General features: G+C 41.0%; 14 protein-coding genes across 14 annotated transcripts; 6 read left to right on the top strand and 8 right to left on the bottom strand. All coding sequences in view use genetic code 12, as the record gives it.

Annotated features, from left to right (window-relative positions):
- Nucleotides 1-18: 18 nt before the first annotated feature.
- On the bottom strand, nt 19-1644 carry PICST_2999 (predicted protein; the record flags this gene model as incomplete). The annotated part of the gene is made up of 1 exon (XM_001383247.1): nt 19-1644. A coding segment is annotated over one exon (1626 nt), but the record flags the coding sequence as incomplete, so codon positions are not given.
- Nucleotides 1645-2221: 577 nt separating this feature from the next.
- On the top strand, nt 2222-3032 carry PICST_82900 (predicted protein). Its single transcript, XM_001383612.1, has one exon. It carries the CDS (start codon nt 2251-2253, stop codon nt 2995-2997), a length of 747 nt encoding a protein of 248 aa, XP_001383649.2. The 5' UTR covers nt 2222-2250; the 3' UTR covers nt 2998-3032.
- Nucleotides 3033-3064: 32 nt separating this feature from the next.
- PICST_44319 (predicted protein) lies at nt 3065-3940 on the bottom strand (the record flags this gene model as incomplete). The annotated part of the gene is made up of 1 exon (XM_001383246.1): nt 3065-3940. The coding sequence occupies one exon, from the start codon at nt 3938-3940 to the stop codon at nt 3065-3067; it is 876 nt and encodes a 291-aa protein (XP_001383283.1).
- Nucleotides 3941-4127: 187 nt separating this feature from the next.
- On the top strand, nt 4128-5237 carry PICST_43609 (predicted protein; the record flags this gene model as incomplete). Its single annotated transcript, XM_001383611.1, has 1 exon — nt 4128-5237. The coding sequence occupies one exon, from the start codon at nt 4128-4130 to the stop codon at nt 5235-5237; it is 1110 nt and encodes a 369-aa protein (XP_001383648.1).
- Nucleotides 5238-5281: 44 nt separating this feature from the next.
- On the bottom strand, nt 5282-7370 carry PICST_67185 (Ku80 protein; the record flags this gene model as incomplete). Its single annotated transcript, XM_001383245.1, has 1 exon — nt 5282-7370. The coding sequence occupies one exon, from the start codon at nt 7368-7370 to the stop codon at nt 5313-5315; it is 2058 nt and encodes a 685-aa protein (XP_001383282.2). The 3' UTR covers nt 5282-5312.
- A 438-nt stretch (nt 7371-7808) lies between these two features.
- Nucleotides 7809-10190, bottom strand: GLC3 (alpha-1,4-glucan branching enzyme). The gene has a single exon (XM_001383244.1). It carries the CDS (start codon nt 10038-10040, stop codon nt 7935-7937), a length of 2106 nt encoding a protein of 701 aa, XP_001383281.2. The 5' UTR covers nt 10041-10190; the 3' UTR covers nt 7809-7934.
- Nucleotides 10191-11247: 1057 nt separating this feature from the next.
- Nucleotides 11248-12787, bottom strand: ARP4 (actin-related protein). Its single transcript, XM_001383243.1, has one exon. It carries the CDS (start codon nt 12773-12775, stop codon nt 11291-11293), a length of 1485 nt encoding a protein of 494 aa, XP_001383280.2. The 5' UTR covers nt 12776-12787; the 3' UTR covers nt 11248-11290.
- Nucleotides 12788-12954: 167 nt separating this feature from the next.
- FMP13 (Mitochondrial protein of unknown function) lies at nt 12955-14695 on the bottom strand. Its single transcript, XM_001383242.1, has one exon. It carries the CDS (start codon nt 14636-14638, stop codon nt 12992-12994), a length of 1647 nt encoding a protein of 548 aa, XP_001383279.2. The 5' UTR covers nt 14639-14695; the 3' UTR covers nt 12955-12991.
- Nucleotides 14696-15194: 499 nt separating this feature from the next.
- On the top strand, nt 15195-17150 carry AIP1 (actin cortical patch; the record flags this gene model as incomplete). Its single annotated transcript, XM_001383610.1, has 1 exon — nt 15195-17150. One exon carries the CDS (start codon nt 15195-15197, stop codon nt 17046-17048), a length of 1854 nt encoding a protein of 617 aa, XP_001383647.2.
- Nucleotides 17151-17714: 564 nt separating this feature from the next.
- On the top strand, nt 17715-18697 carry DAP1 (Dihydrodipicolinate synthase; the record flags this gene model as incomplete). Its single annotated transcript, XM_001383609.1, has 1 exon — nt 17715-18697. The coding sequence occupies one exon, from the start codon at nt 17715-17717 to the stop codon at nt 18666-18668; it is 954 nt and encodes a 317-aa protein (XP_001383646.2).
- A 127-nt stretch (nt 18698-18824) lies between these two features.
- On the bottom strand, nt 18825-20099 carry PICST_35359 (predicted protein; the record flags this gene model as incomplete). Its single annotated transcript, XM_001383241.1, has 1 exon — nt 18825-20099. The coding sequence occupies one exon, from the start codon at nt 20097-20099 to the stop codon at nt 18825-18827; it is 1275 nt and encodes a 424-aa protein (XP_001383278.2).
- A 377-nt stretch (nt 20100-20476) lies between these two features.
- ACD2 (putative esterase) lies at nt 20477-21553 on the top strand (the record flags this gene model as incomplete). Its single annotated transcript, XM_001383608.1, has 1 exon — nt 20477-21553. The coding sequence occupies one exon, from the start codon at nt 20477-20479 to the stop codon at nt 21551-21553; it is 1077 nt and encodes a 358-aa protein (XP_001383645.2).
- Nucleotides 21530-24532, bottom strand: MIG2.2 (C2H2 zinc finger protein Ribonuc_L-PSP Endoribonuclease L-PSP). The gene is made up of 3 exons (XM_001383240.1): nt 23638-24532; nt 23557-23561; nt 21530-23476 (listed from the first exon to the last, which is right to left on the bottom strand). Exons 1-3 carry the CDS (start codon nt 23890-23892, stop codon nt 21562-21564), a joined length of 2175 nt encoding a protein of 724 aa, XP_001383277.2. The 5' UTR covers nt 23893-24532; the 3' UTR covers nt 21530-21561.
- Nucleotides 24533-24776: 244 nt separating this feature from the next.
- On the top strand, nt 24777-26303 carry TNA11 (Transporter of Nicotinic Acid; the record flags this gene model as incomplete). The annotated part of the gene is made up of 1 exon (XM_001383607.1): nt 24777-26303. One exon carries the CDS (start codon nt 24777-24779, stop codon nt 26301-26303), a length of 1527 nt encoding a protein of 508 aa, XP_001383644.2.
- Between the last annotated feature and the right edge of the window lie 154 nt (nt 26304-26457).

Genomic DNA, 26457 nt, shown 5'->3' with positions numbered 1-26457 from the left:
CTTTTTGGAGTCATTATTGCTGTTGTTAACACTGTCGACAATTTTATTGATTGCAGATATGAAAACTCTTTTCTCTGTTGGGGATCCAAAACGGCATTCATTTCTTTCGAGATCCAGAACAATACTACGACTTAGCCCCGAATTATTCCAATAGTTATGGAGGAAATGCAATTGCTGCGTCTTATTGTCTCGCAATGCAAGATAGACCACTAATCTGACCCATGAGTGTACCGCAGCCTGTGGGGATCCATTACCAAAGAACCCAAAAGAAACCTCCCACTCGTTCCAGAACTTGCTCCATTTGCCAGCATTTCCGTAGGAAAAAAGTACTAACTCTTTGAAGGAGACTGCTTGTATGACTTGATTGAGCTCGGAGAAGTACTTCGCAATATTAATTACATCCCGGGCTTTATTGGATGCTTGTGAAATTGGCGAATTGCCTCTAAACACATCTGTCCCTAAAGATACTTCTCCCTGAATAGCTCTTGTGATTACCTCTGAATTGAGAACAGCATCGTCTTTTTCAATTAATGTCAATCTCCATAAAAGTGGAAGAAATTCATCATGCTCAAGAACGTTGACTTGTTCATATGAAAAGGAAACCAAAGTAGATATGAATTTTGAAACGCTGTCGAATACCCTATCGACAAATACTCCTGTGTTTTCACCAGAAACTGCTATTTCTGGTGAATCTATGATTAATTTCATGTATCTGATGACATCTTCTACTTTTTCTGAAGTAATGGAGAAATCTTTGTTCACATAGATATCCAATGAACTATATTTTTCGAGAATAGTCTCGCGGACCTGTTCAAACGATACTAATGATGGATTAAGCACATGGATGGTTCTATAAAGCTCAAATTTATCTCTGAATGCTTGTACAGTTCTCGGTACAAAATTCGAATCAAAATTGTTTTTATACGATTGCAACTTGTCTTCGCTGATGCTGGAGTCCTCATTAAAGAGTTGCTGGATAGAATGCAATTTTTTGGTTGAATATGACCTCCTCTGTTGTGCCCAGAATGGAGTCATGGTATGGAAACCTCTTCTCACGCCTATGAAAATGTCATCAGACTCTTCTACAGAAGTACTGCTTGGGAGGTACTTTTCCTTTTCTTCATCTCTACACCACAATGATTCCAAATTGAGTTCATCTCTTCTCTGCTGGGTAAGGATATGGATGAAAATGTTATCGACCTTAGTATCACACATAACCCAACTGTTCGGCACTTTTCCGTAGTCATTGTCGGTAGCTGGAGCACCTCTTCTCACTCGTTTGAGAAGCCTTCTGCGTGCAGCAGGGCTAGTTCCTCCAGAAACCACTCCCTCGAGCGATGGAAGGATATCATGACTGTGTTTAATATTGAGCCTAAGCTCACTCGAAGCTTTGTATATGTGTTTCTCGGACTTTCCCGTGCATATAATTATATAGCTTGCTGCTTGGTTTTTGGTACTTGATGGATGAGACTCTGGCAACAGAGTCAAATCGAATAATTGAATATCTTGCAAGCCGTATTCTTCAGCTACGAGCTTTAAAAACTCCTCTACTGTTTCAGGAGCATTCTCAGGAATGGAGGGAATTTCTATCTCCTTAGTATCTATAAGAGGAGAAGTGCTTTCATCTCTCATGAACCATGGAATGTCTTCATCTACAACAGTAGACAAAACTTCTCTCAGTTCACTAACTGATTGAGATTTCGACACCTGGCTGTTGAACCTCAAAGGTAAAACCACCCCCGTTCTAACACAGACTCTTGGAACTGCAAGTCTCGCAAACGGTCCGACGATCCTTCTTATCATGTTTGTGGATAGAGAAGTCAAATGTTGCTTGTTCTAAGACTCTTGAATTGAAAAAAATTGTGTTCAGTACTTTTGTGTCACGTGATAAAATAGTTCCGATCTAGTATCAGGAGAATCTGCCTGAGAACAATTTGATTGGGAAGAGATGATTAACCATTCAAATGAAAATAAACATTCCAGTTCCTATATATTTTGGGCTATATCTTGAGAAATTCGTCTATATTTCGGGGCAATTTTGTACTAGCATGCCAAGGGTATAGACTACAATTTTACTGAATTAACCGTAGTCATTTTTATGTCGCACGACATTGTGAAATATTCTGATTCAGTCTGCGACTTCTCCATCATCACTTTTTTTTGAGAAGAGCATCTCGAATTACATATATTGAAGCTGATAGATTCGACAAAAACATCCACCAAAAAATAGAATAACGTCTACTTCACAGAATGGCGAAGTTGGTTCACAATGTGCAGAAAAAGCAGCACAAGGAGAGATCCCAGACGCTGGATAGAGCCAGATTTGGTCTATTGGAAAAGAAGAAAGATTATCGATTAAGAGCTGCTGATTATCACAAAAAACAGGCTGCTTTGAAGGCATTGAAGAAGAAGGCTGCGGTATACAATCCAGACGAATACTACCATGCTATGACAAGAAGAAAAGTCGATGACAGAGGAATTTTAATAACAGACAGAGATAGTGAAGTGTTGAGTGTAGATCAAGTTAAATTGCTCAAGACGCAAGACGTGAACTATGTGAGGACTGCCAGACTTTCTGAGGTTCAAAAAATAGAGCGAGAGAAGGAAGAGCTCGGTTTCAGTGCCAGTGGTAAACATACAGTGTTTGTAGATTCTCTCGAAAGCCAGCAATCATTCAATGCCGCAGATTTTTTTGATACAGATGCCAGTCTTTTAGAGAAGAGAGAAAACAGGCTAAGAATAGGCCAACTCCAGAGTGACAAACGGCTTGTTAGTGAAGATTCCATACTAGAACAGAGATTAAAGGACAGGCAGGATTTGAAGAAGTTGAAGCAATTTAAGGCATTAGAGAGAAGATTAGAGAAGGAAAAGCAGTTGAAAGAAGTTGAAGCCAGAATGGAAACTACAAGAGAATTGATGAAGAAAGGTAGTAAGAAGAAAATGGTGGATGCAGCAGGAAAGGTTTCATTTAAGTGGAAAAACCAGAGAAAACGTTAGCATCATTTATAGCATAATACACAATAGAGCATTTGAAGCTTTTGTCTATAATTCGTAGTCATTAAAGTTAATCGCTATTGAGACTTCTATTTACATATTCGACAAATAGTGGCGTTATTCTATCGATGTCCACAGATCTCATTCTATTGAGACTGATGTATGTTCTTCTGATACGTTGCATTTGGGCAATACTCACAGGAGTGGGTGGCAACTCAACCACCAACTGTTGGTCTTTGTTTACAAGAACTTCACCTCCGACAGTTGTGATTTGTTGATGCTGGAGAATCTTACTGATGACTTCTTGTGTTTGTCTATCCAACTCTTGCAAAAAGTTGTTTCCCGAGGTAGGTTTGACTAGAGTAGCAGCGTTGGGAGGTGGAGGTCTTTTCAAAACCAATGAATCCCAAATTTCATCTATGGGAAGCTTTTCATTTTCATCTGCTGACAAAATGGTGAATAACGGAGAGTCCCACCTTGAATCTCCATTTGGTTCTTCATATCTCATTAGGAGTTGATGGACGAGATCTTGATCCCATTTGTTTTCCTTGCTTTCTGACTCGTTCCATTCTATACATTTTTCAATTGGGTTAATCACTTGTATCACACAATGTGGGGTTACTACTCCTTTGGCTTCACAAAAGAGCTGGTATCTGAATCCTTTGATATATGCAAGAGAGTCCAATATGACGAAATTCGACCGAGAAAGATCTCTTTTCACAGCAGACATCTGGTTCCCTCTGGCGTGCTTCTCGAGATTCGAATCTCTATACACATCGTGAGAAATTCCTAGTGTCTCATCTGAATGATATATGATATTGTAATTATGGCCAGGTGTATTTGATTCCTTTGCAGTTTCGATTTTCTTCTGAAGTTGTCGCTGCAACTCCTTTGCCCAAGTAGTTTTACCAGAAGACGGCAAACCTGTGAAAGTTATCAAAGGCATTCTTTTCTTAGAAAGTTTTATCTTGAAAATGGAAGAAAAGATTTTTGATAATAAATAGTAGGCATCTCGAATTTTTCACTTTTTTAAATGCGAGCGCACCAAGCAGATCTGATTGCTATTAAAATACATTTACATTTTATTTCGAAGCATATACTATTTGTACATTAGTCTCGCATACTATTTCATTATGTCTTTTATACCCCGTCGGATCTTTCCGAACTACAATATCCCCTTGTCCAACTTCAAAGGTCATCACCAGAAGGCACTAACCAAGTTTGGCCATCTTGCTCCACAAATTGATCTTGTTCTTGAAGTCAGAGATAGCAGAGCTCCCCTTTCCACCACCAATGTACTCTTTGACAGAGTGCTAGCCCAGAAGGAGAAGATTGTCCTCTACAGCAAAAAGGACTTATCTGCTCTTAAGAGCAGTGTACTCCGAAAATGGCATGAATCAGTAAACGAGAAGCATCTAACTATCGATTGTAGAAGTCGTAAAGACGCCCAGAAAGTAATAGACTTAATCAAACAACGGTACTTTGAAATGACTCCTCCTCCTCCATTGGGACTCCGTTTGATGATTATTGGGATGCCCAATGTCGGAAAGTCGACACTTGTGAATACTCTCAGAGAAGTAGGTTTGAGCAACGATTCAGTAGGAGCCATCTCGACTAAAAGAAGAAAAGTTGCCAGAACAGGAGGCCAGCCAGGAGTTACGAAAAATACTAGTGAGATCATACGGCTCTGTCGAGAGCCAGATATCTTAGTTCATGATACTCCAGGTGTATTTTTGCCCACGGTGAAGGATATTGAAACTATGTTAGCTCTAGGAATGGTGGGATGTGTTCACACTTCGTTTATAGACCCTGTAATCCAGGCAGATTACTTGTTGTACTTGCTTAATTTACAAGATCCAACAGGTTCGAAATACGCTGAGTACATAAACAGACCTACAAACTCAATCGACGAGTTGTTGTACCATATAGCTAAGTACAGAGACCAAGTCAATGGTGACGGTTCCTACGACGAGTTGGGTATCGCTTCTCATTGGATAAGTCTCTGGAAGCAGGGTAACTCCCAGAAATATAAGGCTGTCTTTGACTTGCAAGCCATCTTGGACATCAATGGAAACGACCTCAAACAGATCTTCAAGAACGAAAGGGAACGGGTTACAACCATGAAGGTATCCGAAAAAATTGTAAATAGTTTGGGGGAAGACGGTACCGCTAGATCAAAACATAGAAGGAGAACAGCAAAGGATAGGGAATACGATTTGAAAAATCGTTTGTTTAAATATTAGTAAGGAATCATGTACATAGAACTAACAGCTTTCAGGTATTGAGTACCAATATTGACCCTTTATTTACTATCTATACTACCCACCCAATAAGTCTTTAACGTCGAAAAATTCATCAAAGTCAGCCTTCATATCGGAGTTCGCAGAGTCGCCTTCATTACGGAAGAATCGTTCGAATGCAGTTCCTTCGTACTTACGACGCTTGTGTTTCTTCTCGTCCTTCTCAAGATATTTCACATCAAGGGCATCGATCAATGTCTTGGAAATATCGCTCGAATGTACATTGAAGCCTTTGAGCCAGCCCTTGGTGCCTACAGTGTTGCCTCGAAGAATATTGTCGTAGTGGTATAGATTCGATATCTTCTCAGCATTGGGATTCTTCTCAACCAAGTACTTTTCCACAAACTTCTCTTCACTGAGGAATAAGGAAAGACTATCATGCTCGAGCGATGTGATGATGATCTTCTTCAAGTTTCTGTTATACTTCGCCAAAGCAGTGGAGCGTGGAATAAGCTTTTCGTCTACGCTCATATCATCTAGCCTGTCGCCCATGTAAACACATTGACTATCGACTAAGTCTAATTTCTGATTATGTAGGACATTAATAGTAGGCTTGTTGGAACCACCATCCAAATCTCGCGATAAAATAAAAGAATCCATCAAGGAATTAGTTTCATCGGATGGAAATTTACGTTGACGTATATCGCCTTGCTCTTCTCGTTTCTTGTCATCTTCATCTTCATCATCATCGTCTTCGTCTTCTGCTTCAATTTCATCTTTATCAATTTGAGATTCAGCCTTCTTGGTCAAGTAGGGAAATCTACCGATCTTCTGGTCTTCTTTCAATGCTAGTCTAACCAGTATAAACGAGTACGATAACCTGCCATTTACCGAGACAAGTTGAGGAATCAAGACACAAAGATTTATTTCCTTACCATCAGCCAACACGAAACGAGCTAATGCAACAGCTTTCAATTCAAGCAAAGCTTTGGCAAAAGAGTTGAACAAAATTGGATTTGACACTTTGCCTCCCTTTGTTGGTATTACATAACTTGATTCATCCGTGAAATATGCATAAGGTAGGTTGGTTTTCTGAATGAAGCCGATAATGGAGAGTCCAGGATTCGAGCGAAGCTGTGCTATTTCAGCAAGGTCGGAATTTACAGCAATGATATCCCGATTCGAATATTTGAAGCCTGGTACAAATTCGCCTGGATGAACATCCACTTTGACATAGTTGCCATTGTTGTCATCATCGTCCTGTTCTCCAGCCATTTCATCTCTTCCTTCATTGTTATCATACTTCTTGTAATAGTAATTTGCTGTTCTCTTAACGGTATTGGCGGCATGGTTCTCGGATATCGTATATGTGTGACCGACTATTTTCTCAATCTTGGTAGCTGGGAATGTCTGAACGTCTAATTTAAGCGATAAAGGATCATCTTGCAATATGCTTACATTGGTTAAGGAATCGCTACTTAGTCCAAATGTTATTGAGCCTGAATAGCTTACTCTGGGAGCAACTTTCTTGAGCGTCAGCGAGTACACCAAAGACTCATTTGCTTCGTCCGCATCCAAAACTACGCCACCCCATTCCTTCTCTACAATCTTTCTCCAGAATTGTTCGTTTTTTTCTTTTTCTGGAGTCTTCTCAAAGTTGGCCAGGAAGTCTATGCCTACAAATATTACGTTGATGTTGTAAGCCTTAATCAAACTCGTATACTCGCTCAAGTCCACTTCATCTAGATCTTGTGATCCTGCGGCATTTGAAATGATCACCAAGTTACGCAAGTACTTTAAATGAATCTTGGGTTTGAATTGGTTGAGTCCCAACGTCACGGCTTCTACAAGACTTGGCTTGCCTGGTGGCCCTGATGTGACTTTACACGACTCTTCTATAATGGTGGAAAAGTGACGAAGATCCGTATATGTGAAAGCCTCATCAGCACTGTAGACATGGTTACCAGCATCTGAGGCACAAATTATGCCTACGCGGTCAATCTTCCTGTTCTTAAGCAATAGAGTCGCAGTATGATCATGAAAGTAGCCTAATCCTCTCTCAAGGCTTGATCTTTTTGAAACGGGATTTGACCTATTGACCATCTCCAGTGTGGTATCAATGACGAAGAACGTCATCTCTTTGGACAGCATGGTTGGGGAGTCAATTGGTTTTAAATTGTATAATAGGCTACAGAAGACGTTTGAATTACAATCAAGAACCAGACGTGCCTGAAGTGCATAAATCTCTGTACATATTCACGTGATCATAAAAACAAAGTTTATAGAAGTAATGCGCACTGCAATACTAAAGAATACCCTTATGTCAAGACTTGAAGAAACGTAGGAGAGCAAGCTTGCTGTTTTTGTCATCTCTGTGTTAGGCTTATAATTGGAATCTTTTTTCCCATTCGGCTCTATATCGTTTGGAATCTTGTGTGGTTTTGAAACGGCAAATCCTCCCAGTTCTGTCTATGGTACTATAAATGGTTGCGAAATCTTGTTGTCCCACACAAGTTCTACATATGAAAATATGGAATCGCGTAGTACTTGCGCAAAAGGTCCTACGAGTTTACTAACAAGCCATAATGTCTATCCTCCATAAAATGTATATGTAAATGGGCTGCTATAGCTATATGTGATTTAATTGTATCCTTTGAAAATCTGGCGGATTTTCTTGAGGACTATTTTTTTATTGAAAAATTAAGCTTTGATCTTGTCTTTAAGTTGCAAGACAATAGCAGTTCTGCTTGGAATGTATACCATCATCGAATTCGATCTGTTGTTCCATGGATCATTGTTGGTGAAATACTGAACAGGCTTGCCGTTGGCATCGACTTCTTGGATTCTGTCGTGACCACCATATTGCGCTTCGTCAGAGTTCAAAACAATCTGGTAGGTACCAGCAGTTTCAACACCAATCTTGTAGTCTGGGAAGGACTGGCTGTGGTGGAAGTTGAACACAAAGAGAAGGCCATTTCTTTCAAAAACAAGGACCTTGTCACCTTCGTGCTTCAATGAGACATAAGCCTGGGGTTTGTCCAAGACACCATACTTGCTGTCTAACGAGAGCATTCCAGCGTCAAATGCATACAAGAACTTGTAACGCAACAAGTCGTCCTTAATAAGGTTGAACTGTCTTCTGGCATAGTGGTACGACTCGTTGTTTCCAACCCTGGGGAAATCTAACCACTCAGGATGGCCGAATTCATTACCTTCAAAGTTTAAGTACCCTTCACCTCCTAAACCAAAAGTAAGCAAACGAATCAATTTGTGTAAGGAAAGACCTCTGTCGATGATTGGAGTGAGTGGAGAAAGAACTGACATGTGCGTGTACATTTCCTTGTCCATGAGCCAGAATGCAATGGTCTTGTCGCCGACCAAAGCTTGATCGTGAGACTCGCAGTAAGCAATACACTTTTCTTTATATCTTCTGTTTGTCAAGGTATGGACGATAGAATGGAGATCCCATTGTTCGTCCGACAAGTGTTTCAAAATCTTGATCCACATGTCGGGAATGGCCATGGACAATCTGTAGTCAAATCCAATACCACCTTCAGGAATAGTCAAACAAAGAGTAGGCATACCCGAGACATCTTCGGCAATGGAGAAGAACTTGAAGCCGTCTTCTTTCTCGCTGATCTCCAGCAATAACTGATGGGCAAGCATCAAGTAAACCACGGCATCTGTATCAACCCATTCAGGGTTGAAGTACTCATTGTAGTCACCCGAGAATCCGAAACTTAATCCGTGGTGTTTGTACATCATGGAGGTGACTCCGTCGAATCTGAACCCGTCAAACTGATAGACGTCGATAAAGAACTTTAAATTGGACAAGAGGAATCTCAATGTCTCGTGGTTTTCGTAATTGAACAACCTGGAGTCCCACAAATCATGGTTACCCTTGGGTCCGCCGTGGAACAAGTAGTGGTCTGTTCCATTGAACATGTTCAAACCATCTTCGACGTTCTTAGACGAATGCGAATGAACAACATCCAACAACACCTTGATTCCAAGGCCGTGTGCTGTATCGATCAACTCTTTCAATTCCTCTGGAGTTCCAAAACGAGACGAAATAGCAAAGAAGTTGGTGACCTGGTAGCCAAAGGAAGCGTAGTAGGCGTGTTCCATGACTGCCATCAACTGGATGGTGTTGTAGCCCAGCTTGTGGATGATGGGCAAAATGTTTTCCGTAAAGTTCTTGTAGGAACCAACGGTGGGTTCTGGAGTCGAGATACCGATGTGGGCTTCGTAGATTCTGATACCCTCAGTGGAGTTGAAGGTTGCTCTCTTGTTCTTGAACTTGTAGGTTTCAGCTGGCGAAGGGTTCCAGAAACGGCCTTCGTACAAAGTGGTTTCTGTGGCAGGGGTAGCTCTTCTCAACCACGGATCCAAACGGTAAATCTGTTCGCCTGAGGGCAATTTCATCGAGATCTTGTACTTGGAATCATGTTTGATTGCAAAATCTCCATCGACTGGAGGAATGGTAAGTGACCACAAGCCAAAATTGTTGACTTTCTTCAATTTGTGAGCAGAAACATCCCAATTATTGAATTCTCCTACCAAAGAGACCTCCTGGATATCGGGAACGTATTGAGTCACCACCACTTCCTTGGTGTCCCAGTTACCGTGGACACCATAGGTCTGGTACGACGAAGCGAATTGGAAAAGAGAAGTTTCCAGCAGCTTCAAGTCAGCGTACCATTTTTGGAACTTAAGCTGACGGTCGATAAGTGGCTGCGAGTAAGGTTCCAACCATGGATCGACGTCGAGGGCACCTTTGATGAGCAGTTTGTTGTCTGTAGACATTTTGCGGAGAACTTAGTGGGAGGTCGAGGGCTGAAAAATGTAGATAAGATCAAAGAAATCGAACGAAACTAATTGAAAACTTCCACTACGTTCTTATAAAAGCCTGATGAAATCCAATTGAGTAGATACAGGCAATTATATAGCTTGCTACACACCAATTGACACCAAATGATACCACAAATGAAAAAATACACTAGGGTATATCCACATAATTTAAAATTGCTGGGATATGTGGTTATCTTGGGAACCCCCTCAGCGCAAGGCGGGTGCGTAAACCAGGGCATGGCGTGGTGCGTGAAGTTCAACAAGCTGTATCAAGTTGTGCTGCGCATCAGTAGTGAGAAAGAATGAGATGGCATTCATACTCTGAAAGTTACCTAGGTAGATAGCAAATAGAGAGAATGAAGTATATAAATATAATCCCAATGTAGTAGATGAAGTGAAAAATGAAGAGAGCTCTCTGATGATTATAGGATCTTATGTTGTATTCTTTAAGTGCAAGTAGACACAGAGTAGATCGGTATATTCTACTGTTTAAAATATGTAGAATGGACTCACCAAATTGAATGAAATTTCTGTAGATTGTACTGAGGTGTTATCGGTGTTCGCCTACAAAAGGTATACAAGCTGCTCCCTAGATTGCCAGCCCCGTGCCAATCGAGGTAGATCTTCCATCAGCATTACAGTGGTAATTGTCATACCGATATGCACGCAATTTGGTACTCCCACATTCTGCACGAAATCGTCCTATCGCTCAACAATGGCTGAGGGGATGAAACATTTAATCATCCCAAGTTGAATGCAGTAGGACTAAGAAGCATAATTGAGCTTTAGTATGGTGCTCATAATTCTTTAGAAGCTATTATATGATGCCGGTCCCTCTTTATTATACTTTAAGGCGAATGTTGTTTCTTTTTCTACTCTTCGATTGAAGATCTCTTTTTTCGACTACTTAACTATTTTTCACAACTTTTCACTAAATATGACTTTCTTTTCTTGACATCTCGCCTAATACTGTAATTCTGGCCTCGCCCAGGTGCCGACCGCCAGATGCCAACATTTGTTCTTTCATCTCATTCAAAGTTGCAAAGCTTCTCTTCTAGATATGCTTTGCCGTCTTCTTTTCGGAATATTCATTTTAGGTTTCGTTAGTTTTTTCTATTTTTCTACTTCCTTTGCGCAAAATCTCGCAATTATGTTAACTTCTAAAGGTACTTTTAAATTGATTTTACATCTACTATACATACAGTTCATCTAAATCTCTGGTTCAAGATTCTTTCAGCCCCTGCCTCTTCGTACTCATGTTTGCTGACCCACATCTGGTGGAACGTTCCCAACGATGCTAGAACGCTGCCTCCGATCCATGCCTGGTTCAACCTTTCTGTTGAATTTCCCACAGCGTGTAACCTGATTTTGAGCCCTGGATTGGTGTTGGTCAACTCGTTGTACAATCTTTCCGTCAATTGAGGCACCAACGAAACCCCACCAGTCACAATAATGTTGTGTGCGACTGAGGTGCGTAGATCAATGTCAATGGTTGACAACGTATGAGTGATCAACTGCGACAAGCCTCGGACTTCGTGCTTGCCGTTCTTGCTGGGCTTGGTAGGACTGTCACCCGGCGGAGGCGTGGACTGGTTAGACTCTGCCTTGCGCACTCTCTTTAGTGGTCTGTAGTCGTCATACTTACTCTTAATCGAAAGAACTCCGTTGTTGGGGGGATACTTGCTGGTCAACTCTTGGTTGGCAAATTTATAGATAGAAGGATCAAAGATCGAATCCGCAAACACAAACCTATCATAGTTCAACAGTAACGACTGTCCAGTAGGGAATTCAAACAATCTGGTATTGGCATCCAGAGTGTAGAACTCCTTCATGGTGGCCAGCTGCTGCATGTTGTTATTGGCTAGTTTGCGCTCTGGGACCTCTAGCATAGTTTCTCTGAACTCGTGCCAGATTTTCAGTTTCTGGTACTCATCATACGACGCCGTGATATCTTCAGGAAGCGTTCTTGTGGTGAACTCTGCATTTTCAGGGTATACTGTAGGTGTCTTTGACTTGATTTTGTAAGTACCCTCTACAGATAAATCTTTGTACTTGGCTAGATGGTCTTGGACTTGATCCACCAAAAACTGACCAGCATAATGCGTTCGCATGGTATTCTTCATCATGCATATACCATCAATGACAGGGGTCACACTCACAGAGTCATGGCCAATATCCACCACCAAACAGTTCGGTCTACCCTGTTGGAAAGAGACACAAGATGGAGCCTTGGCCAAATATAATGCTGGGAAATCGTAGTATTCAAAGAAATTCTCCACCAAAGTCTGACGATACTTTGGCTCTGCCCATACGGGCTCTGTGATCAACACTGGCTGCTCTTCATACGTGACGTTCATTACATTCTTGAAGAAATGGTGGTATTGGTCCAAAGCAGCATCCCAGTCAACAATTACTGAATCTTTGAGTATGGGATGAACGTTGTAATTCGACCGAGGAACATCGATGGCATCTCCAAAAATCCTCTTGGTTGACTTGCTACCAATTTTGGAGTCTTCCTTCTCGGCTTCCATTGGCTCATTCGACGCAGAAGCGTAGTAGGAGGAAGTTATAACCTTAGGGAAATCATCTCCAGCGTACCCAATCCGCGTATGGTACGAGCCTGGATCTAGCACTATGGCGTTGATCTCATCCCCACCATACACTGAAGCGCTGTTAGCTGTTGAGGACATAGCAACAGTTTGTACTTATAAGTTAGCGGTAGGGAAACTATACTGTTGACTATATTGTGTCTGATACAGTTTGAATGAAAACGAGCTTTTTCTACATAAAAGTCACGTGACCGGTTTTATTATTCCTTGTCTGATTTCTCTAATGTATTTCTACACTCTTTTCTCTGGCTACATTCAGTCCAATGGAACTTGTGGTTTATTATGAATAATATATGTTTACAAGATTCTGGTTTCCGCGTCGATGAGCTCCACGAGGTATTCGGCTTCCAATCTCTTTCTTCCTTCAATGACCCAGTCGTTGGCCAACTTTCTGGTCCAACCCTTTAAGTTGGCTACTTCCTCAACTGCCACGTCCAATTCATCTCTGACCAAACTGGCTTCAACTCTCCCAATGACCGATTCAATGTCCTTTCCATCTGGTTTGTCACCCTTAACAGAAACCAAGAACTTGGAAAACACGATCGAGGCTAAGTGTCCCAATAAACCAGCATTAGGAGGCAACAACGAGGCTGATCTCAATTCTGGGACTAATTGCTCCCATCTGGTCAACAACTGTGAGGTGGTCAAGATGGACTGAGTCGATTCCTTGGACAACAATGGACCCAATTCACCCAATGCTAATTGGATAACTTCATCGTCAGGAGATGATTCAAACAAGTCATCCACGTATGGCTTAATCAGCTGAGGCTTTTCTTCTGGATTAGATACGAACAACACGGCCTTCAATGAAGACAACGATTTCTGGATAACCGACTTTTGTTGGGTAGCTACGACCTGTGATTCCAAGCTTTCAGCAAACTGTTCCAAGCTTTCCAATCTGGAGTTGAGTTTTTCCAAATTAGCCAATTTTCCGTTTCTTTCTTCGTTAATCTTGTCGGCAACGAGCTTTTCAAAGTTCTTAGTTTGTTCGATTCTCACCATCGAAACGGCGTTGACAGCTGCCTGCGAAATGGTTTCCTTGGTGGCGGCGATTTCCTGCTTTAATCTCTCGTTCAACTTGGATTCCAACTGGGCCCTCTCGCGGTTAAATTGGTGCAACAAGTTTTCAGTAAGCTCCAACTCCTTCTTGGTATAGGACGATAATAATTCCGTTTGCGATACCTTAAGCTTGCTCTGCAATTCGTCGTCGAACTTCTTGGAGAGAGCGCCAACTTTCGAGGCCAACTCAGAGACCTTCTCGTTAATTGTCTTGATAAGTCCTTCATCAGTAGGTGTGACTTTGCTGACATCAATTGAGTTGATCAAGTCGTTGAACGAATCGATAGTAGCCTTCACTGATGCATCAACATACAGAACAACATTTTCATTTAATTTGATAGCTGGCAAATGCTCGACCTCCTTCTTGACGTGCTCAATTTCTGGATGCTTTTGCAACTGATTGGCTGGTAATGAAGCCGAAGTACCGGAGCCAGCAGTAGAATGAGAACCAAACTCAGCCCTAGCTGATTCCAACTTTCGCTTAGTTTCTTTCAACAAATCTTCTGAAGTGTGTTCGATTTTGTGCGACAACTCGGTGATTTCATCCTTGGATGGCAATCTAATGGAAGATATCTTGGCCTTAATGGCCAGAACCAAGTCGTCGTAGGAACCGTTTTCAATCAAGTCGATGGTTTCTTCATAGTATGGAATCTGCTGGTCAATTACAAAGTCCATGACCTTGTCATTCTTGGTGGCTATAAACATGGTAGCTCCATATACGACAGTGGCAAAAAGAGCCAGCTTGATAACAATGCCCGCAAGGGACGATTGCTGGTGGTTTTGATAGTTCTCGTGTTTCTGGTCTTGGCCTTGCGAGGATTTTCCAGTCTCTGATACAGAAGAACTCCACACTCTTGCGGAGGCCGAAAGCGGACGCACCGCCATGGCTCTATAAGGTGCTCTCACGGCAATACGAGTCACTGAACTCGAACCAATTCTCAACATGCTGGCAAGTGAGAGAAAACTTGGGAAAAGTGATCGTTTCAACAGACTAGATTTCAAAGAGTCCAATTGTATCCGTTCTTTTTTTAGGTCACGTGAAGCGCACAAAAAGTGAAGAAATAACTGTGAAAGGGACTGGAAAAAATAGTCCTAATTAAGCGATTTCGCGATTGATAGATTTGAAAGAGAAAATTGCATACACATTTGTGTGAAGCTTGGGCAATCGGTACATAAGAAAATGGTATAATATACTTGGAATTGGTCTCATAGTATATATGTAAATTTTTACTAACCTATAGGACTATTTAAGTATCTTAAATGTATCATTTTACCTATTTTTCAACTAGCTTTTTATCCAAATTATTATAGCTCGCGTTTCAACTTCGTATCGCCGAACTTTTCAAGTCACGTGATACAACTCCAATAGTTACAGCCTACTATTTTATATAAATATCTCTCTAACATATGGTTTTGCTCTATTCTCCACTCAATCTTCGCCATGTCAATCGCGCCACTAGCACTCTACCCACCCAATCCGTCCACAACTAGAGCTCAATCAGTTCATATTTCCTACGATGAGGTCAACGATCGTATTGCCTACCCAACGGGTAAGTCTGTGTTCATCAGAAGTGTGGATCCAGAATCATCTTTGAAGCCCAAGCAATTCTCTAAACATATCCACACTACAACAGCTGTCGCATTTGCTCCTTCTGGTAACTACGTGGCATCTGCTGATGAGTCTGGAGCGTTGAAGATCTGGGACTCGTCTGTTATCGGCGAAGATAGCAACACAATCAGCTTCGAACAACCAACCATCAAGAGTGAATTCCAGATTCTTTCGGGCCCCATCAAGTCAATAGCCTGGGATTCTGACAGTTCGCGTGTTATTGCAGTTGGGCAGGGTAAGGATAAATTTGGTCACTGTTTCTCATGGGATTCCGGCAATTCAATCGGTGAGATCCAGGGCCATTCGGCCACTGTCAATGCTGTCGACATCAAGCCTCAGAGACCATACAGAGCTGCAACAGTTGGTGAAGATAAGGCGTTAGTATTCTATAACGGTCCACCTTTCAAATTCGACAAGAGTATCCGTGGTCACCATACCAATTCTATCAAGGCCGTCAAGTTCTCGCCTGATGGAAAGTGGCTCGTAAGTGTAGGTTCCGATAGAGCAATTGTGGTATATGATGGGAAGTCTGGCGAGTACATTAAGAAGTTGGAAAATGCCCACGAAGGTGGTATCTACTCTATCTCGTGGTTTAAAGACTCGCTGAAATTTGTCACTGCTTCGGCTGACAACTCCATTAAGCAATGGAACATAGACTCATTAGAATCTACAGCTGAGTATAGATTCACTTCATCTAGCTCTATAGACAATCAGCAAGTTGGAGTCGTAGTTACCAAGGCTTACATCATCTCACTATCGCTTAACGGAAATCTCAACTACTTTAAGGAAGGTGAATCTAAACCATTTGCTGTCATTCCTGGCCAAAAGTCGCCTTTGACTTCAGTTTCGTTGAACGGTCAAACCTTGTATACTGGAGCTTCTGAGGGTCCCATTTTAAAATGGACTATCGAATCTGAGAGAATCAAGACCATCCCTGATAGACTTGGGGAACATTCAAACTATGTAGTAGGCATATTGACAGAAGACTCCTATGTTGTCAGTGCAGGCTGGGACGATAAGTTGAACCTTTGGAGGGGGGACAAATTATCCAAATCTGTCTCTTTGAAGGGACAACCCAAGCAAATAGGTGTACTTCCGAAATTGATCGTAGTGTTGCTCGAGTCATCTGTGGAGATTTATACAGAGGAATTGGAAAAGAAAATTGAGTACGACTTGGGGTTTGAAGCTACAGGGTTTGCCGCGAAGGAAGACTTGTTACTAGTTACAAATGTAAAGACCAATTCTGTTGAAGTGCTTTCTATAGACGGAGAGAGTATTATCAAATCAAACTTGAAATTCCCCCCACTCCGTTCTCCTCCAAGCCTTATTCGTATTTCTCCTGATGGAAAATTCGTGGCTGTTGCAGACTTGACAGGAAAGTATACATTATATGATACAAAAAGTGCCTCTGTTGTCACTACACGTTGGGCATTCCATTCTAGTAAGGTAAATGATGCCAAGTGGACTCCAGATTCCCAATTCATCATTAGTGGTGGGTTGGACACCGGCTTGTTTTTATACTCCGTAAAGAAGCCTTCTAAGGTCTTGAAGTTTCCATTGGCACACCAAATTGGTATTTCAGGTGTGGAATGGTTGAGCTACGACGGAAATAAGGGTCTGTTTGTTACAATCGGTTTGGATGGTGTCTTGAAAGTCTGGAACGTGGATTTCAGTGTTTATCTTTAGATTTGTCGTTGACTTACAATGGACTTGCTTAAGGGCTCTCAGAGATGTAAGCTTGCAATGTGTTTAGAATCGAGTATAGAATAAAGATCATAGAACATGACATGTATAACGAGAGGAAAGACGCAAAAGGGCTTAAATATTAGCGAAGAGAGTTGCATTTTGTATCTACTACCTACCTTGTATTGATACGTTTCCATCTCCTTTCAACAATCATTTCGCGCAAGCAGAGACATCTATGACTTGCAGGACAGCAAACTTAACCAATATTCATTGAAGGACAGTAGACCCGCTCACACCAAAAACAGTCTTCATCAAACCGAACCTGGAAATGCGCTACTTTTTCTTTTCGCAATCGCTTCCCCCCAATATGAAATACAATGGCACAAGGTAGCAATTTTTAAGAACTTAAAAGGAGAGAGTACACTTTTAGATAGAAGAGTGACTAAAGTAGAGTGTAATAAATAAGTTCTGGTGGGGTTCGACTAGAATGTGGAGTAGTTGCTTTGGGGGGAGGCATAATCAGTTCAACGGGGGACATTGGGGGTCGCATTGGATGGGGGGTCGCACACTTTTTGATTGCAAAAAAGCATGAAACACCTATTTATATATACTTTGATAGCTTGCCAATTTTGATAATGCTCTTCGCTGCTTATTGTTTATCAAAAAATGACTATTCTTCCTGCTTCCGTACTCCCTGAGGGAATTTACACTCCAATTACTACCTTCTTCAAAAATGATGCTGATTACACTTTGGACCTTGAATCCCAAGTTGAACATGCAAAGTTCTTGTATGATCGAGGAATATCTGGTCTCGTTGTTGCTGGTTCAATGGGGGAAACTCCACACCTCAGTAGACAAGAAAGACTGGCCCTCGTTTCTAGTTTAAGAATGGCTATTCCAGATGAAAATTTTAAAATTATTGCAGGCGCACCTCCAATTGGTAATATTGAAGAAGCAATTGAAGAAATCGATTCTGCAAGAGATGCGGGAGCCGATTTCATGATCCTTCTTGTTCCTGGTTATTTTGGTCCCAAATTGATTAGCCAAGAAGGAATCGTTGATTATTTTCTTAAAGTTGCTGATAAGTCCTCCTTACCAATTGTGATTTACAATTATCCTGGGACTTCAAACAATGTCACAATTACTCTCGACAGTTTCAAGAAGCTCTCAGTCCACGAGAAAATAGTTGCAGTCAAGTTGACTCATTTCAATTTGGATTTGTATACCATGTTAGGTAGGGATTCAGAACTTTGTCAAACTAATAATTTCAGACCTTTTACAGGACTTGGTCAAGTATTGATTCCAGCATTATCAGTGGGAATTTACGGAGCTATTGATGGAATGTCAGCCTTATTCCCCAAGGTTATGGTAAAGCTTTTAACTCTATTCAAAGAGGGAAAGTTAAAGGAATCAAGCGAACTTCAATATTTGGTTACTAAGGCTGACATGATGATTATGGAATTGAATGTCGTTGGTGTCAAACATGCACTCAAACAGTTCTATGGCTTTGGAGAAAGCTTAACAGGAAGGCCACCGCTCAGCAAGGAAGTCGACTTGAACGCTTACTCAAAGTACCAAGCTGACTTGAATACTCTTGATAAGATAGAAAAGTCCCTCTAGATGTTTAATATAAATACCATTTCTTCTCGATTGTATGATGTACCAATTGTATTGTAAACAAAATATGTAATCTCAGAATGCTAAATATGAATTGCCTCAAAACTTACTGGTAAATTTAGTTGAATATAGATATTAGTGCTTATACATCAATATAGTCTACCATCCTCTAGCTGGTATCCAAATGTCAACTACACTATTACTGGAGTCTACTATATAGTACCAAGGATGAGCTGCTGCTGTGATGCAAGAATGTTGTGGGACAATTCTTACTTTGGTTCCCAAAGGAATAAAGTCATTAACTTGGTTTTCATCAAGTGGAACTAAGATCCCATGTTCTTGACTCAATCTACCAACAATCCAATTTTCAAGTCCTGGAGGATCAACCACTCTACCATGGCCTGGTAAAGGTCCAAATTCTCGACATAAGGCCAAAACTCCAGCATTGACAAGTTGTTCCCCTGGAGCCTTGGAACCTCTGTTCGGGTAAATTGAGATAACCTCGGCCAATAAAGAAATGGACACCTCTTCAAGCGTAACACAACCAGTAGAAACTTGTTGCAAGTCACAACATGGATAGCAACCAGCATGTAATTCCAATTTTCCTGAAAGTTCATCTCCGATAGCTGCTATCAATTCATCTGTATTCAAGTGTTCCGAAGAATGAGCTGTAGGCGTTGCACCGACAGAAATTTGGAGTTTCAAGCCTGGCTGTATTTGGAGTGCTCCTTTTGCAGCCTGATTAGCGTGGATAATCTCTTGAATTAAGAAATCTTTAGCTGACAGAGGAGAATCCGCACTATACGAATGACCAGCATGACAGTAGAACCCATATAAGTCCACAAACTCGCTAATTTTATCATCCTTTAAGAGTTTTTGTAAAGTATTCTCTAAAGAGGTGGATTCGTTGACTAAGCCAGCTCTGTTTGTTCCCATATTGATCTTAACGAAGATAGACCATTTTGCTTTTATGGAAAATTCTCTGGAGAAGTCTGCCAACAATTCCAACTGATCTGATCCATCGAGCATCAACCGTAAGTGGGGAACTTTGTTTGCCAATTCGGCCAATTCAGGGAGCCTGGACTTCACAACAGGCAAACTAAACAAAATATCGCTAATCAAGCCCTCTTCCACAAGTGGCATTAGACTCCAAGCTTCCACTAACGTGGAGACCACAATTTTGTCGGTTTTGATCGGTGACTTTTCTCCCAATTGCAAACGAGTGCCTTCTACTGTCTTGTGGGTTTTGACGTGAGCTCGGAAATCGGCACTCAAGTGCGAAGTATTCTGAAGCATTCTATTGCAATTTTTGGTGAATATATCTTCATTGATAAGAAAAGAAGGGGTAGGCAAGCTGGATATCAGCTTCCCCTTGAAAGCATCGAGTAAAGCTTCCTTGCTTGGTTTTGCTATGAATTGAGCAGGGTAAGACATTTTCAATTTGCTACACTGTATGAGGAATCATGAAAAGTTTGATCTAATAGTACTGCATTTATAATTATTATATACGAATGGAACAAGACATTTTTCAAAAATGCCCCCCATCTGCAGATGGTGGGGAAAGCTGTTGATAACGATTGGCCCCCACCAGTGAGATGCAAGATTTGATAAGAAAAAGGTGCCGCATTAGGCATTTTTCATTATTCAACAGATTCAATTCCGTTCACTTACGAACACAAACTCACCCCCAATGAGTAGTTCAAGCTTGAATATTTCCATTATAAATACAGAATTCCACCAATTTGTGTATTCCTTCTTGTTCATGAGTTCACTCATATCACCAATATCTAAATTGCACTTCTGCTAGCCGAATGACAAGGTCCAAATATTACGAACTTCAAGCCGATTACTCTTTCACTGGAGGAGTACCAGAAACTCCATATGAATTGAATGAAGATATAAAGGATAAATTTGATGAAGAATATGTTTCCTTCTTCGACAAAAATATGAAGGAAGCTTCAAACTTTCTCTATACTCATAGGGTTCCATTGGCTGTGATCAGAAAAGGTGGCAACATTATGCCGGGTCAGAGTCCTTTGCTGAAGATGGCTAAAACCTTTGATATCCTGATCGCTAGAAAACACACAGAAGGTTCCATGCCGGTTCCAGCCAGAGTGTTCGTTCCGGAAGGTGATCGGCCAGCTGAGGGCTGGCCCTTATTTATTTGGTTCCATGGAGGAGGATGGGTGTTGGGAAACATTGACACTGAAAATTCTTTCTGTACTAAAGTTGCATCATTGTCGAAGTGTGTAGTGATGTCTGTCGACTATAGATTAGCACCAGAAGACCCTTTTCCAGCGGCCGTTCATGACGCTTTTGAATCGGTGTTGTACGGTTTCCAATCATCCCCTACTGATTTGGGAATCAACAATAGGAAGATTGCTATTGGTGGCTCATCTGCTGGAGGCAATCTAACAGCAGTAGTTACTCACAAGTATGCCAGTTCGAAATTTGCAGAGCTGTTACCTCCTATTTTGTTTCAAGTTTTGGTGGTTCCTGTTACTGATAATACTGCTACTCCTGAAAACAAGGAGTCATGGAAGCAGTTTCAGTTGAGTCCTCAATTACCAGCAGAGAAGATGATCTGGTACAGATATCTATACTTACCAAATGAAAAAGACATCGTGAAACCAGAATCTTCTCCATTGTTCTACTCCGATGAAAGCTTCAAGAAGGTGCCACCATGTTTTATTGCGGCAGCAGAATGTGACGTTTTGAGATCTGAGGCTGTCGAATATCATGAAAAATTGCGCAAGAACGGAGTCAAGTCTGAAATTAAAATTTATACTGGTGTCCCTCATCCAGTCATGGCCATGGACGCTGTATTGCAGAAAGGTAGAGATCTAATTAAAGATACAACTGATGCGCTAAGAAAAGTATTCTATTAATATCTAACTTAATTAACGTACATATCGTCACAAACTACACTCTTACGACCTAAACATCTCTTAATACAGTTGCGAAATAGTTTTGAGTATTCGCGACCAATTTCCCAGTTGCAACCTTTATAACTTCTGTAAAAGAGTTTGAGCAAACCAACAAGGTGATGCTTGTTATCAATGGATCGCAATGTTTCAGAATGAAGCTTGATCGCTTCATGGAATTGAGCACTAGTTCTTCCATAATTGATCCTATGAAAGGGTCCACCTGGTCCTCTTGATAAACACTTCCGAATTCGCCTCAAGTAAGAATATCCATCTTCTTTGTCAGGATAGTAATCACTAGTAGCTAGTTGGTCATATGTCACACTTTCCGGGCCATGAAGAGAATAATTATAAGCAAAGAGAACCAAAACAGCACTTGCAATTATGTTCTTTCTATGCATGAAGGGATCTGTGTTTGGGTCATAAGTGAAGGTGATATCTTCATTGTCCGGAGAAAGAATCATTTCACACAAGAACCAATAGGCATGTATGGCACTTATACTTCCATTAAGGCTATGTGACCATTCCATTACTCGCTTTGCAACTATCTCGTATTCCGCTTTTCCAGCTTTAACATTCATCCTACTAGGAGCACCAGCATATATAATGTAATCATAATGTGATATCCTCATATAAATTTGTGCAATATGATATAATCCAAATTTGCAGCGAGTGTCGTCAATTCGTAACATTGGAGGTAACTTCTTCTTCAGTTCAATTGGAAACCAAAGAGAGTTCTCTGTATCGCAGCAACCTCCCTCTGTGCAAATATCTGCTCTCCATACGTCAATTGCCAAAGATATTGTTTGATTCCACGAGTCTTTCATAGAATCCCATTCGAGGAATGAAAGCTGTAAGTCTTTCTGCTGCATTTGGAACATTATCGTTAATAGTCCTGCTAAGAGGACCTTCTTTCCAAATGAGCTCGTGACAACTTTCTGTCTATGAAGTAGTTTATTCATTGCAGCAAGGAATTTTGGAGTCCTTTCAAATGACAAGGTTTCTGACTTGTTTGTATTATCAAATTCCCACAAAACATCTTCACAAGGCAAAGAAAGTTTGAGTTGGTGCGCATATAGAATTATCAGGTGCCCATACACAGTTGCATGAATAGTGTCCAAATAAAATGCCATAAGAGTTGCCCTTTTCATCGATTCTACTTCGATCCAAGTTTTCCAAACTTGATTAGGAGGCAGGTATGCACCATCATGGTTTTCACTTTTCAATGGATCTCCACCTAAAATTGGCGATCTTCTTAATAATTGTATCTTGGAACCGTGATGCAAATATGCTCTCTCATGAAGAAATCGACTGGAACTTGTTATTTCGTATGTCTCAAGAAGGAGCAAACTTTGAACGACCCAAACTTTGGCCGGTGGTCTGCAGTCAATATTGGCAAAAATGAGCCATCTCAACGGCTCCGCAATTTGATCTGCCAAAGCTTTGGGGTTTCTCAATAGAGAGTCGGCACTTTTGGCACAAGGTACAAAGTTGCTGCCAAGCATTACCATCGCCAACAATAGCAAAGGCGGCGCTTCAGAATTTAAGAAGGATGGTCGGTGCAAGATAGGATATTGTGGGTGGTATAAGAGCCAATAATTCAGCAAGCACTCCTCAATTTGAAGGCAACCAAAGTCAGGGTTGGCTTCTAAGGAGGGAATGAAGGATATCAAATTGGATCTGATATTCTCATTGACTGCAATTCTATAGTTAGAATTTGGAAAGTTCGGCAGAACTGCGAACATAGTTTCAATCAAAGACACAGGAGAAAATCCACTGGGGAGATCGGTCGAGTGCCCCGGGAGATTGGTTCCAGAATTCGAATTGTCTACACTTAGTTCGTCATGAAACAACCATTCAATTAGGTCGGTAGGAGACAACGTATTTCTTTCCGTCAACTCATTTGTCTGCTCCAAAATGGCTTCGTTGCCTGATTTCAGTACATTGACGGGAGATTGTGAGACTACTCCGTCTCCAAGTTTTGCCAGCAAAATCTGGGAAGGGCCATAGTCATTGAAATTCGTACTCTCAGTATGAGAAATATTCACGCTGCCTTCGTCGCGTTTTGATTTTTCTATTCCGTTAGTGTGCCTTTTGAAGTGCTTCTCTTTGACATCATGTCTGGTGAAAGTTTGTCCACAATTAGGATATGGACATGCATATCGAGATCCAGGATTATGGCTCCTTTGATGTCTGCCTAGGTGATCGGCTCGTGAGAACACCTTGCCGCAGTTTACAGCAGGACATTTGAATGTTCCAATGATACGCTTTCGTTTTCTCTTGGCCGGTTCAGTAGGTGACATGGGCCATTTAGAAGGAAGGTGTATAACAAGAAAAGAATATTGAAAAATTTTGGAATCCGATTATGTAATGTTCCGTTATACTGATACTCAAGGTTGACATTTCAATTTTGAAAATAACATATAATATTTACTATACAAATAAACTATTAATATTTCAATCCTTCGTTGCAATAACTTCTAGTTCGACCTTGATCCTTGCGTCCATAAATGCAGCGATTACACAGCTTCTTGATGGTTTCTGAAGAAAGTGCTTTCCATATATCTTGTTCATAGTAGTAGAATAGTCCAGGTGCGAAATGAACATAAGCACCTTGAACACTTTGTCCAACGAAGTACCAGCAGCCTCCAACACTTTCTTTATATTAGCAATAGCAAGTTCGGTTTGTTCTTCGAGGGAATCTGGAATATCACCTGTCGTGTAGTTCTGTCCAACTATGCCTGATGTGAAGACGAGACCATTACTAATCCAAGCTGGTGACAAGACTGGGTGTTCGACCCCATCAATTGCTGACCATTCTAATTTCTCTGCGGGCATTACGTGTTTAATCTTCGAGTGGACGAAATGTCCCTTACCAATACGGGTGCATAGAAAAGCAGAGCCTTATATAAATCGATGGTACGGATTGGAAATGGGGGTTGCCACCCCCACTGTATTGAGCCCCCATTACAATTGTCGCGCCCCCATCTGTCGGAATTATTTCCCATCTCTAGCTTGGTTGTGGAAAATTTCGAGATAAGGGTTGCAAGACTACATATCATACGAAGAAATGACCCTTATACCAACTATCCAATATAAATAGTCATTGTGTTCTCTAAGTTCAGAATGCAATTATTTGTTTAAAAGTGGTTGGTTTCGATTGATTGTAAAATACTTCGAGCTAAAAATGAAAGGGGCCGAAAAAACAACTGCGGTCGATATTGTGAATAACTCTTCTCGCTCTAGCCTGGACAGCAATGCATTCGGACTTAACCAAATCATCTCTCCAAATGGCGATATCATTGTCCTCTCTCCTGGCTCTGTTGACCATAAGCTTGAAAGAAGAATTTGCCGAAAGTTAGATTTTAGAATCTTGCCACTTACTGCTGCAATGTACCTTTTCAATGCTCTAGATAAAGGAAATATAAGTAACGCTAAAACTGATGGTCTTGATATTGACATTGGAATTAGTGGTGATCGTTGGAACTTAATGTTGTCGATTTTTTATATACCATTTGTTTTGTTTGCGTTCCCGATCTCATTGGTTATTAAGAAGTATAACGCAGCACGAGTGATTCCTTTACTTATGTTCACCTTCGGCTCCATTACTTTGCTCATTGTTTCTGTGTTCAATTTTTCTGGATTAATGGCTGCCAGATGGTTTTTAGGGATGGCAGAGTCTGCCTTTTTTCCTGGTATAATTTATTACCTCACCACTTTCTATAGAAGGGGCGAGTTGGCTCGAAGACTTTCAATTTTCTATTCAGCTGCAAATATCGCAAATGCATTTTCTGGCTTACTTTCCTATGGTGTTTTTCAGATTAATGATCCTCGCCTCCATGGCTGGCAAATCTTGTTGCTCATTGAGGGATGCTGTACAGTTACTTTCGCCTGTGTTGCCTACTTCCTTCTTCCGCATTCGGTGGAATCTGCTAGCTTTTTCACCGAAGAGGAGAAAGAATATGCTAGGTTTAGAGTTCAAACTGATTCATCTGCATCAGGTGGACAAAAAACATCATTGAATGATGCTATCAAGGTTTTCAAACATCCTATATACATTGCTTGGATGATTCAAGAGATTGCGATTGGAGTTCCACTCAATAGTATAAACAATTGGTTTCCTCAGATTATTCAAAGCTTGGGAAAATCTTCAGTTCAAACCAATCTTTATACCGTGGCTCCTAATGTCTCTGGAGCAGTGTTTCTATTAATCTTTGCTTTTGGATCCGATTATGTGAAAGTAAGATCTGTATTCGTCGGTATAGCAATCGCAACTACATTGATTGGATTTGTAGTATTTGGTGCTATTGATACCCAAAATCATATCGGAGTTGCATATTTTAGTTGCTTCTTGATGACCGCTGGTGCTTCTGCTTCGTCTGTTCTTACATCCACCTGGTATAATAACAACACACCAAATGAAAATCGCAGGGTGGTCGTTACGGCAGTGGGAGTTCCTTTAGCGAACGCAGCTGGACTAATTTCCACCAATATATTCAGACCCAAGGATGCTCCAAAGTATATACCCGCTTTGGGTATAACTGCAGGATTTGGAGGTTTGGCGATTGTAATGGTGTTGTCGATTCTGACCTTCATGGTCTTCGATAATAAACGAAGAAATAAGCTTCAGAATGTTAATTTGAGTTACAAAGATATTTCAACTTCAGAGCTTGGTGAAGGTCCAGGAAATCCTAATTTCAGATGGATGTATTGAGCCTTCTGGTAGAGTTATGTGCATTGTGGCAGAGTGTTGCGCTTTCAGGTAGAGTGTTTTGTTATACGACAACGATGATGCAATATATGATACTTTATATATGAACTTTTTATTTCAATGGAGTCTTCTGCAGTATCGAAACTTCATAGCAGAA

The sequence above is a fragment of the Scheffersomyces stipitis genome, chromosome 3 (assembly GCF_000209165.1).
Source record: "Scheffersomyces stipitis CBS 6054 chromosome 3, complete sequence".
Lineage (NCBI taxonomy): Eukaryota > Fungi > Ascomycota > Pichiomycetes > Serinales > Debaryomycetaceae > Scheffersomyces > Scheffersomyces stipitis.
The sequence above is the reverse complement of the archived record's forward strand: the minus strand, read 5'-3'. Positions and strand labels throughout refer to the sequence as shown.